Raw genomic sequence first — 12852 nt, 5'->3', positions numbered from 1 at the left:
TGACAATTGTAGAATAGTTCATCCAACAGCAGTAGAATACACATACTTCTCAAACTCATAAGAGTATTCACCAAAACAGACCATGTTCTGGCTGGTAAACACATCTTAGCAAATTTTAAAGAACAGAGATCATACAAAACTTGCTCTCAGGCCACATAGAATTCATCTATGGAAATAAGTTAATAGAAAGATAGCTTAAAAATCCCCAAATATTTGCAGATTAACCAGCAAACTTCAAAATAATACATGGGTCAAAGAAAGAGTCTCATGAGAAATTAAAAAGTAGTTCAAACGAAATGAAAATAAAATACACCTTTTTCAAAATTTGTGCCATCTAAGCAGAGCTTAGAAGGAAATTTATAGTATTAAATTGTATGTGTTAGAAAATAAGAAATTTCTTAAAATAAATAATCTAAGCTTCTATCTTAAGCTAGAAAAAGAACAGCAAATTAAATCCAAAGTAATCAGAAGAAGAGAATAAAAATTAGAGCAGAAATGAATGGTTTTGACGTAGAAAATCAAAAGAGAAAAATCAATGAAACCAAAGGCTGGTTCTTAGAAAGATCAATAGAATTATAAACTTTGAGCCAGGCTAACCAAGACCAAAAGAGGGAACACTCAAATTGTTAATATCATAAATGAAAAAGGGTTAATTGCTGGAGGGATGGCAGTGGGGGGATGGGCTCAATGGGTGATGGGCCTTAAGGAGCACATTTGTTGGAATGAGCACTGGGTGTTATATGTAAGTGATGAATCAGTAAATTCTACTCCTGAAACCAATACTACACTGTATGTTAACTAACTTGAATTTAAGTTTAAAAAAAAAAAAATGAAAGAGGGATTATCACTACTGATTCCATGGACATTAAAAAAATAATAGAGGACTATTATGAACAACTCTGTACCCAGAGTTTGATAACCTACCTGAAATGGATCAATTCTTTGAAAGACATAGTTTACCAAAACTCAAACAAGGAGAAATAGATCACCTGAATAACTTTATATCTATTGAAGAAATTGAATCAGTAATTAATAGCCTTCTAAAACAGGGACAGATTTGGTGTGAGCTCTAGGAATTGGTGAAATCACCCAGTGAAATTGAGAGGATTAGAGACCAGAAAAGTAAAAATAAAACCAGGAGAAAACCATTCATGAAAGCCAAAGGAGAACAGAGTTCTAGAAGAGAATGTTTGACAGAGCAAGTAAGGTCAGGCTGAAAAATGAGTATTGCATGTTGTGGGATGGAGGTCTTGGGTTACCGTGGACCAATCCATATTGATGGATTGTTAGCATTGGAATCCTGATTGCTCTAATGCAAGTACATCCTTTTGTCCTGAAAATATTTTTCTTGGAACATTAGTCCCATATACTTCTTAGAGCCTTTTATATGCTAGTGTACATCATGAGTCTCTTAAACATGGTTTCTCAAACTTATTTGATCTAGGAGCTCTTCTGCTGTTGTGTTAGCATTTTTCAGATCTGTCGTTCCTTAGAACACATTTCAAGAAACATTGGCGTATACCAATCTTTGAAGGAGCCTGATGACAAAGACACCAGAGAGGTAGGGTAGTAGCTACTGGGAATTTTTATAGCATGAAGCTGAAACTTATAATAAGCAATGTGAGGAGACTAGGAGATCTAGAGAGGTTGGTTATTACAGGAAAGGAGGTTCTTGGAGCCCTAGAAGAGATGAATGGGAATAAGACCTGAGAGTGAGTATAGTTTTGAAGAAATGTAAGAAAGTAAAAAAAGGACGCAGATAGTTGAGGGAAGTAAAGACAGATTCTCTATCTGGTGACGCAAAACAATAGCTTGTCTTGCAGACACAGAATGAAGAGACTCTACTATACTTTTGAAAAGGAAAAATTAATGGAGACTGGGATAGTCTTGATATTCCCAATTCCATTACTTAGTGGATATAAGTATGAGATGTCTCCAAGTAGAAATTTCTGATTATACTGGAAGTCTGAATGAGTTTTAAAATTCCATATTTCACAGGATGCCAGACATGCAGCTGAAGAAGAAATTTATACCAATTTAAACCAGAAGATTGACCAGTTTCTACAGCTGGCTGACTATGACTGGATGACTGGAGATTTGGGCAACAAAGCTAGTGATTACCTAGTAGACCTCATTGCCTTTCTACGAAGCACTTTTGCTGTATTCACACACCTTCCTGTAAGTGACAATTGCTCTTACTTTGCTCATCATATAGAAGAAAATTTTCTTAAAATCTGTCTTGGTGAAAGATGTCTGTTTCTGTTTTAACTAGCCAGGAGGCTCTTCAGGATATAAAAACTCACACTATAATTATTGCCCCTTGATGAGATTTAGAGATCTCTTCCATCATTTTCTCACTGAGTTTTGCAGTTTTTTTTATTTTGTTGAAAATGGTCCCTAATATCATGTGTATTTCTGTTCCTCCTAACTTCACCTGAAGTAATTAGTGCAAACACATAGTGAATGCTATGGTAGAAATAGAAGAAAAACTTAGGAGTTAGAATTTCAGGCATGTATCTTTAATCCTAGAATATCCACTTGATTTTTTTTTTATAACCTTAAATATCTGGTGAAATTCTCCATCTTTTAATCTAATTTATCTATCATTTCTCTATTTTCTTTAGCATATTAATTAGTAATTTTAAAGTTATTTTTTATGTTTATTAATGGTAATATGTAGTTTATCTACATATGGGTAGAATTATTTTTTATCCTTTTTTTGGTTCTTGGTCATATGGTCCTGTCTCTTTCTGTTAATTTTTGGTTGATGTTAGACATTGCATTTATTTAAAACATGTAGAGGTTCCAGGTGAGGACATTTCCCACTAAAATCAGTTTATCCCTTTTTTTACTAAGTAGGTAGTATGGGCAGGTGGGTTATGGTTTGAGCCTCATCACCTACTCCCTTCATGGGCAGATCTGGGTCAAGCTTGGATTGTAGATGCAGCATACCTTTCGTTTGCCCCTGTTATTAGTATGTGGTTCTTTAGAGCTTTTAATGAGAGCCTGACACATCACTGTCTCTTCAGGACCAAGAGGACTATGGATATTTCCATTTTTCAGAGGAACCTTATCTCTTTCAGCCTCTTGCCTTTTTTAATTTTAGAATTTGGCAAATGTCTTAAGAAGGAGGATTACCCAGATCAACAATTGCCAACAGGAAAAAAGTGGTTGGAGATTGTCAGTGTCAGTTTACCACTCCCTCAAGATTTTTCAGCTCCCAACTGAAATTCTCATGAATCCTCCCACTAGTGAATCTTTTTCTGTGAAACACTGTAAGACTGGGGGAAGATCTTACTTTGCTTTTCAAAAGTTTTGCCTTAGACCGTTATTTTCCTCTGCTGTGTAGCTTTAGAATTCAGAAAATGTCTGAGGAGAAAGCTGGCCCTCAAATCTCCAATTTTGGCACTTTAGCCCCATGGAAACAACAAAAATTCAGTGATTTGTTTTCACCCCAGTAGTTACTCCCTGCCTGCACCTAACCCAAATTCTTGGTCTGTTCCTATGCCTACGTTTGGCAGATGCCTCCAGAGATGGCTGCAGAGCCTCAGCTCACCTTTAAAAGGTCTGCCCTCTTTGCAGCGTTATTCCCTTTAGTCCTCATTGCTTCATAGTCTTCTCGTGTGTCCGTTTTTTACTGCCTTTTATACTGCTCAGTGGGAGCACTGGCCTGCAGAAAACTAGGTCATTTCATCTAGCTTCATCTTGATACTGAAGCCAGGCATAAGTAGCACAAAGGAGAACACGATGAACCAATCTCACAATTATGAATAAGAAAATAGACTGAATCAAATTTTAGCAAAGCAGTTCCAAGGTGTTTGAAGAAAGTAATTTCCCACTGCTAGGTAGGACTTATTCTGGAAATGCAAGGATGGTTTGATATTTAAAAATCTGTGAATATAATTTATCACATTACTAGGTAAAAGAGACAAAGATCATAATTGTGTATTCTAAAAAGGCATTGTACAACATCCATCCTGCACTCCTGATTACAAAATATACTTACTAAAATTCAACCAATATAATATTTCAGTGACATGTATGATAGGGAGCACCTATGTGAAATTCAGCAACCACCATGGATTTAACAGTGGAACACTAAAAACATTTATTTGCATTTATATCAGAAGTATGGTGGGGCTTCTGGGTAGCTCAGTTGGTTAAGCAACTGACTTCAGCTCAGGTCATGATCTCACAGTTCATGAGTTCCAGCCCCTCATTGGGCTTACTACTGCTTTTGTTCTATCAAATACGGTTTAAAAAAAAAAGAAATAAATAATACATATTCTCATTGTTCATAGATTATTACTGTGTGGTTGGATAACCACCCCCCCCCCCCACTGCCCCGCAAATAAATTAAAAAAATAATTAGGGCCAGTAAGACTTTAGTTGGTTAGATGGTCCACTTAGAAAACAAATAAAAAAAAATGCTGTATTCATTATTGGATTACAAGATCCCTGTAAATATACTTAACAAGTTATATGTAGGACCAATGTGAAGAACATTTCACAGAATAATTTAAGAGAGACTTTATTATGTACAAATATATGCAGTATTTTAGATGGGAATATTTCATATTGCAGAGAATTTTTCCAAAATTAATCTAATTGCAGTGATATGAATTCGGTGGTGGGGGGTCATCTTAACAAAATGATTCTAGAATTTATTTGGAGACAAAAATGGACAGTATTTGCTGGAAGATATGAACAAGTAAATTGAGTGTGGTCTTTTCCTAGAAATGTTCATTATACACTGAAAATTGAATTAAATACCCTTCTCCCATTGGAATAAACTGATAGATTAAAGAAAGAGAACATAAAATCTGTATGTAGTTCAAAGTACATGTAAGAATTTAGTATATGGGGAAGGTGGCGTTCATTAATTGCTGTTGCCACTACTGTCTGCTAATGTGGATAAAAAGATGTTAAGTCCAAACTTCACTTATCAAAATAAGTTCTAGATCCAATGCCTGTTTACATTTTTAAAAAGAAAGAAATTAGGGGAGAATCAATAAAAATATTAGCAAGTATTTATTTGTCTAAAATATTAGCAAATATTTCTGTAATCTGTGAGTCACCATCCTAAGGGTGACACCAGGGGCACCTGGGTCTGTTACGGGCTTAGTCTGTTACGCTTCCAACTCTTGATTTCGGGTCAGGTCATGATCTTACAGTTTGTGAGATGGAGCCTCGTGTCTGGCTCTGTGCTGAGCATGGAGCCTGCTTAGGATTCTCTCCCCCTGCCCCATCTCTCTCTTTCTGTCTCTCTCTCTCTCTCTGACCCTCCCCCTCCACTTGCATGTACATACTCTCTCTCTCAATAAATAAATAAAATAAAATAAGGATGACACCAAAGAGTGAAATCATTAAGGAAAAGGTTAATAATTTGGCTGCATAGAATTTTTGTAAGAAAACAGATGAACATAAGGGAAGGGAAACAAAAATAATACAAAACAGGGAGGGAGATGAAACATAAGAGACTCTTAAATATAGAGAAAAACTGAGGGTTCCTGGAGGGGTTCTGGGTGGAGCAGATGAGCTAAATGGGCAAGGGGCATGAAGGAGGACACTTGTTGGGATGAGCACTGGTTGTTACATGTAGGGGATGAATCACTGGATTCTACTCCTAAAATCGTTAGTGGTCTATTTGATAACTAACTTGGATGTAAATGAAAAATAAAAATAAAAATAACTGTTTTGTAAGATACCTAAAAAGAATTAATAAAGAAAATAGAATGTAAACATATCAAAAAAAGTACTTAACAAGTATTCCAAAAGGTTAAAATCTGTACTATATAACAATATAAGAACATTGTTTCAAATTTAGTAAGAAAATAACACACAACTTGGGAAAATTTGTAAATGTTGTATTTTAGGCAGTCAGAAAAAAAGAAAAATATAAGATAACATGAACAAAATATGCAACTCTGGTAATAAGACAAACGTATTAATGTTGTAGGATATTTTTGCCTATAAACTTGCCAAAAGTAAATAAGAAAATGATGATGTTCAATATTTATGAGAAACATTTCCAAAAATCGGTATTCTGATACATTGCTGGAAGGTGTGTAAATTGGTATATCCTTCTTGGTGGTCAGTTTTTCAATATGCCTCAAAAAACTCATAAAATTTGCTTACCTTTGACCCTGCAATCCAATCCCACTTTTAGCATTCTAACTTAATGAAATAATCGTGGGTATATTATACAATTCAGATGTGAGTATGTTCAACATAGTATTTATTGTCTTTTGCATAGTGGAGTAGAGAATAAGTTAAAAGCCAGTAATAGATGTGTTAGCTCAATAAATTATTATATATTCACATAATGTGATGTCAGTCAGTCATTAAATTAATGGAGATAGATATTTATTGGTTTAAGATATGTTAATTATTTCTTGATTAGAAAAGTGGATTGCAAAATCATTTTATATAATATGATCTCACTTTTATTAATACAGATATAGACACATTAATCATTTATACTATATACAATAAAAAATCTAGAATTATGCACTCCCTGGTTTAACTATACTAATCTCTATATAGCTTTTAATTTTTTTCTTTTTGTTTTTCTGTGTTTAAAAATATTTTTTCTGTCATGAGACATTTGCTACTTTTATAATTGTGGAGTGGGGGGAGGCGATTTTAGAATTATTATTCTCTTTCAAGATTATTCTCTTTGATAATTAATTTATATTAAAAAACACTTTTATTGAAGAAAGATGTTTACAAATGTGTTTCATTTTTTGAAAGGAAAATGGCTAATAGTATTTTGGCCATAATGTCTCCTCCAGCATTGTACAGGTGCTTGAATGAGAAAGATTTTGGAATGTGATGAAAAATAAAATGTAGTAGTTCAAAGTCAAAGCCATTCTAAATAGGTGTTCCCTATATTCGTCTTCCTTGCTTTTTTTCTGTTCTTAAAAAAATAAAATGACACCCTCATGAGCATGACTGTTTTACATGTCATATAACACAGTTCCTATGTATTCAGTAGTTATCATAGGTCAGCTCCATACTTACTTGAATGTCCAGGCCATTTAGAAATAGCACTGTTAATCAGACTCATGTTTGTCTAACACAAAGTACATGCTTTTTCTATCAGTAGAGTTGTGACCTTTCTTGCAGGTCTATACTGTAAATAATTCGTTGAGGAGTTTTCCTTTTATTTTGTTTATTCTGAGCTGTCATTGCTATCTAAATACTATAACCTCTCAGTGTGGATCAGGATGATCGTGCTGTTCAGAATCAAAGTGGGTGGTGACTCAGCCCTAAATCCTCAATATTACTTCTGCAAATACCATGTTTCTGTGTAGTCTAGTATAGAGATCTTCTTTCTGAAGCCACTGTTAAAAAAAAGTATTTGCATTCACCAACCATTGTATTCTCTAGAATCAAATTAGTATGGGTTCTAAAACGATCCCTTCTTCTGGGTTTACACAGAGCAGAATAGACCACCCAGCACTTGTGTTTATGTTCGCCAACGTGCTGGATAACTTCTGCATGGAACCTTGTATTTATAAACTGTATTAGCCAAACAGAACTGTGTCTGAGATTTGCTCTTGTGCACTAATAGTGGAAGATGAGAGAGGAAAGAGCTATTTCTGAGGAAAAAACAAAAACAAAATCATTTGTCTTTTAATTAATATGAATATTTCTTTTCATATTTTCAACCCCCTAACAAGAGTGGCTCTCTTCTCAAAGAGTGACTGAATAATAGGAAATATGTATATGGAAAGAACTGTAAAGAAAAAGCCAAAGACTGTATTGTTCTATTACATTTTGAAATCTCTAGGTTTTCTTAGTTCTCAGGGATGTTTTGTCACTACATAAGCAACATAACCCAGAGTATAGGGCGGTGTGCAGGCTTGTGTGTGTGAGAGAAAGACAGGGAGGGAGGCAGAATGGAGAGGGAAAGAGAGTGTTTGGGTGGAAGTAGATGTCTTAGAATTTACTTCATCGAACACTGAATGGTTGGGGGCGGGTAATTGTTGAGATTTGCAACTATTTCCCTCTTGAAGTTTTGATGCCCAAGGTGGCCTACCTATTTTCACGAGGCACCCAGAAATGATTGTAATAATAACGTTTTCCACAGTTAGAATTCAAAATTGTTGCCACATCCTTAAAGAGATGAGGTAAGTACACAAGTATGTTGGCAGGCTCCAGTTGTGTGATTTAGAATTTCAGGCACAGCTACCCAGTTTGCATGCTCAGCATAAGAGCATACTTTTGAGAATTTGTCCTGGTTATCCTAATAATTATCTCTCAGAAATGCATGAGAGAAAGGAAATGCTGTCTCAAGTAACGGACCCAGAGGAGGGAATCCTGACTTTGTTTTCTCTGTCTGCTCTTAATGTTAATTTATATGACCCGGGTCAAGATCTCTCTTAACCCATTTTGGTTTGCCTTAGTTTCTTGGTGTCTTAGTTTTCACAGTGTTACCTCTTCTTGGCCTTTCTTCCTGGGCAGTTATTTGATGGGCCATCTTTAAGGGAAGGTCATTTTCTATATAAAGGTTCCTGACATTTTTCCTGCCTAAAGCCCTTTTAAAATGACATTTCTCTTAGTACTGCATTTAATTCTGTGAACTGCTGCCATCTCAGGACCAACCAAATGATACTGCGAGTTAGGAAACTGTCAGTGCCACCCATTAAGTATAAAATCTCTGTGACCATCAAGACTGTCCATAATATGACCTCCAAACTACCGTTTTGTCCTTGTCTCTCTCCATTTTCTATTTGCCCAAGATACTCCTTCCAAACTGAAGTAATCCTCTTTGTCAAACACATCAAACTATTTGCCACCCTTGTTGTTGTTCATACCTTTTTGTGTACTTTAACCGTGTGTATTGAAATTGAAATCTTTCCCATCCTTCAAGGCTCCTTTCAAATCCCACAGCTTCCATGAAGCCTTCTCCTGTTCTCCCAACCAGGTATGACATCTTTCTTTTTCATTTGGCACTTATTATATGGCACTAACCTAATTCTGTCCTGGGTGGGATGTGTGTCATTGACCTATGTGCTTATTTCAGGAAAGGGGAGCGTGGTAAGTTAGAAGTACCTACTATCTTCCAGATGCTTTACGTGTGTTACATGTCATCCCAATTAATGAAGATGCATAACGCCTTAGGCAGATGAGTATGATCCCAGTTTCAATGATGACAGTGTGAACTCAGGAAAGTTACATACTTTGTAAGAGATACCAGAAATAGGCCGCAGTGTCAGGATTTAAACAGATGTATTTGACTTTATAACTTTTCCTCTGTACCATTGTGCCTATTAAATTGATTGCCAGCCATAGGACTGTAAACTGTGGCCACACAGAGACCTTGTTTGATTCATGTCTGTCTGTGTGTACTGTGCAGTTCCTTGCATGAAGTGGTGCACAGTAAGTTTTTGTGGAGTTTTCTTATTTTGTGTAATAAATTAAGTGAATTCCTACCTAAGGATCGAAAACCATTTTGGGATCATGTGTATCATTAAAAGTACTCATTTAATTATTAAAAAGAAAAGTCACAAAGTGTTATTCTGAGACAAGGACCAAAAGTTTGGGTTAGAATTCTTTGTTTTTAAATTTTATTTTATAGAGGGAGAGAGAGCGTGTGCTGCAGTGGGCAGAGAAGCAGAGGTGGAGGAGGGGGGAAGAGGGAGAGAGAATGAGAATCTCAAGCAGGCTCTATGCTCAGCCCTGAGCCTGACAAAGGGCTCCATCCCATGACCCTGGGATCATGACCAGAGCTGAAATCAAGAGCTGGATGCTGAGGGGACTGAACCACCCAGGCACCCCTCTTTGGCTTAAAATTCTAAATTGGTCTTTCTCCTTCCATATCCCCTTAAATGTACCCAAATTAAAAAAGATCATTGTGTTTCAAGCGACAGAGTCATAATTTAAACATAACTTGCATTTATGTTTCACTTTATGATATTCAAACTTCTTTTTTTTTCTTTTATATATTCTCATTATTTCATTTGGATTTTTAAACAAACTTTATGATATATAAACAGTTATTATTTTCCCCATTTGACAAATGTGAAAACTGAGGCCTAAAGTGGTCTTGCTCAGGGTCAGAAAAGGAATCAATAGTGGGGCAGATCCTAGGTTTTTTTTGTTTTGTTTTGTTTTGTTTTTTACTCTGGGTCATGCTTTCTCCACTGTATAAAACCATCTCTTCATATTTAATAATACTGTGTTTGGCTCTTTTTCTTTCTCTGCCTATCTCTGTCTCTGTCTCTGTCTCTCTGTGTGTGTGTGTGTGTGTGTGTGTGTGTGTGTGTGTGTGTGAGTGAATTTTGTTGCAAGGAATAAATGAGAATATATATGTTAAAATTATATTCTCATATATATGTTCTCATTTATTCCTTGCAAGAAATTGGCAAAAAGGTGTTATTATCTCATTTTACAGATAAGAAAAGTAAATCATGGAGAGGCTTACGTATCAAAAATTAATGATCTAAGAGCAGTGGAGCTGGGCTGTGAACTGCCTCCAAAGCCCATGTTCTCTTCTCTCTTGGCTCTGCTATTTCTAAACTCTGCAGGGGGTACACGAGGCTTCGTTTCATGGAGACATCATTTAAATGTCTATCCTCTGTGAGATTCTTATTCAGTATTTTTGTTAGTGTATAAAATTGTATTCATTATGACCAGAACAGTTCCCAGCAGGAGAGGTAAGTTGTGATAATATGTACAGAAAGTGGAAACTCTGGTAATGGGAAGGATACTAGTTAAGTGGGTTGCCTGTTTCTAACCTAACCTAGTTCCCTTAGCTGACATCTCATGTGGAAATTCTCCTGTCTAATGGTAGTAATGATTCTCTAAATCAGCTCAGTCTCTGTGGTTTTCACTTGAACAAAACGTAGGCATGGCTTGGAGATATTGTGGGTTTGGTTCTAGACCACAGCAATAAATTGAATTTTGCAATAAAGCAAGTCAAGTGAATGTTTTTGGTTTTTCCGTTCATGTAAATTATGTTTACACTATACTGTAGTCTATTAAGTATTCAGTAACATTATGTTTAACAATCCAATATATATACCTTAGTTGAAAAATGCTTTATTGCTAAAAAATGCTAACCATCATCTCTGAGCTTTTAATGTGTTGTAGTTTTTTTTTTTTTTTGTGATGGAGGGTCTTTCCTTGATGTTGATGGCTGCTGACTGATCAGGGTGATGGTCACTGAAGGTTGGGGTGGCCGTGGCAATTTTCTTGAAAATAAGACAGTGAAGGGGCACCTGGGTGGCTCAGTTGGTTAAGTATCTGACTGTGGCTCAGGTCATGATCTTACAGCTCATGAGTTCGAGCCCTGCGTTGGGCTCTGTGCTGACAGCTCAGAGCCTGGAGTCTGCTTCAGATTCTGTCTCCCTCTCTCTCAGCCCCTCCCCCACTTGCACTCTGCCTCTGTCTCTCTGTGTCTTTCTCTCAAATATAAATAAACTTTTAAAATATTACAAAAAAAAAAAAAAGACAGCAAAGTTTGTTCTATCGATCGACTTTTCTTTCCAGGAATGATTTCTCTGTAGCATGTGATGCCTTTCGATCACATTTTACTGGCAACAAAGCTTCTTTCAAGATTGGAATCAATCCTCTCCAGCCGTGCCACTGTTTGTCAACTGAGTTTATGTGGTGTTCTACTAAGTCACTTGGTATCATTCCAACCGTCCTCACAGCATCTTCACCAAGAGTAGATGCCATCTCAAGAATCCCCTTTCTTTATGCATCCATAAGAAACGATTCCTCATGGGTTCAAATTGTATGCCGAGATTGTAGCAATTCAGTCTTATCTTCAGCCTCTGCTTCTACTTCTAGTTCTCTTGCTCTTTCCACTACATCTGCAGTTATTCCCTCCACTGCCTTGAACCTTCTATTTATAAAAAACAAAATATCTACGAAGCGAAATAGAGTGAAGTGCAATAAAATGAGGTATGCCTGTAAGGAAGTTCCAGGTGTTCTTAAGAAACCAGAGGAATCAAAGCCTTCAGGATATCTATCAAATTCTTGTTCAGATTAATTATATAGGTAGAGACAGTGTCCAAGGAATTTTCTTTTTTTGTGTTTTTCCCCCCTGTGATACAACAAATGACAGATTTGCTGATAATTTCTCTGTCTACTGAGAAATCAGTATTCCCTGATTATATGCTGTTAAGATTTTGATTATTTGAGTTACATAGAGTACATAGAAATCAACCGGTTAGCTCCTTATTAGTGTGGTACTGAGGTTGTGAGTTTAGTTTGGGACTTACATCCTTCAGGAGTTTTGTATTTCTTAAGAGACATCTTTGTGTGTTGAGCTATTACTTGGCACTTTTCCTCCAGAAAACTGTTACCAACGGCCATGGCCATTCTTTGGTAGTTATCAGCTGGTAGTCCTTTGCCTCTTTAATGATATTGGTCTTTACATTGTCTCCTGCTCTTATAATTGTTAAATAAAAGATTAAGAAAGTTTAAATGCTAAGAAACATTTACTTCTAATCTTGTTTTTGGTGCTGAGATAAGGTAGAAAGTAAGGAGAATCTAGTGCTTAAAGGAGCACAAAATGCTACAACTCTCCATATCTAATACACTGTTTAGAGTCAGAGATACCAGTGAGAACATCTTGGACACTACTCTGTCTGGTCACTTTAAAAGCTCACATACCTTTATAAAATGGGAAGGAGGCAGCTCTGAGTCTTTCTCATTGTTGCTGAGGTAGTGAGAAACTTGAAATTCTCTGAGGACAAAACAATTATTTCAACATTGCTTATGAGGAGATCAAAGAATTAAAAACATCCCTAACTGTGTAATAATAGGTAAATGGCTGTATAAACGATAATACTATTGATCAAGGAACTATTATGCGTTTGTTAAAACTAATATTAT

General features: G+C 36.0%; 1 protein-coding gene across 6 annotated transcripts in view; it reads left to right on the top strand.

Annotated features, from left to right (window-relative positions):
• The window catches only part of EXOC6B (exocyst complex component 6B), a 613936-nt gene that overhangs the window by 363761 nt on the left and 237323 nt on the right, over window positions 1–12852 (top strand). For all 6 annotated transcript variants that reach the window (XM_053890818.1, XM_053890816.1, XM_019441650.2 and 3 more), the window contains exon 18: window positions 1999–2178. In XM_053890818.1, the coding sequence (XP_053746793.1) occupies window positions 1999–2178 (180 nt within the window). The remainder of the gene's footprint in view (window positions 1–1998; window positions 2179–12852) is intronic.

This window comes from Panthera pardus, unplaced genomic scaffold, assembly GCF_024362965.1.
Source record: "Panthera pardus isolate Hobbes unplaced genomic scaffold, ASM2436296v1 HiC_scaffold_25, whole genome shotgun sequence".
Classification (NCBI taxonomy): Eukaryota; Metazoa; Chordata; class Mammalia; order Carnivora; family Felidae; genus Panthera; species Panthera pardus.
The sequence above is the reverse complement of the archived record's forward strand: the minus strand, read 5'-3'. Positions and strand labels throughout refer to the sequence as shown.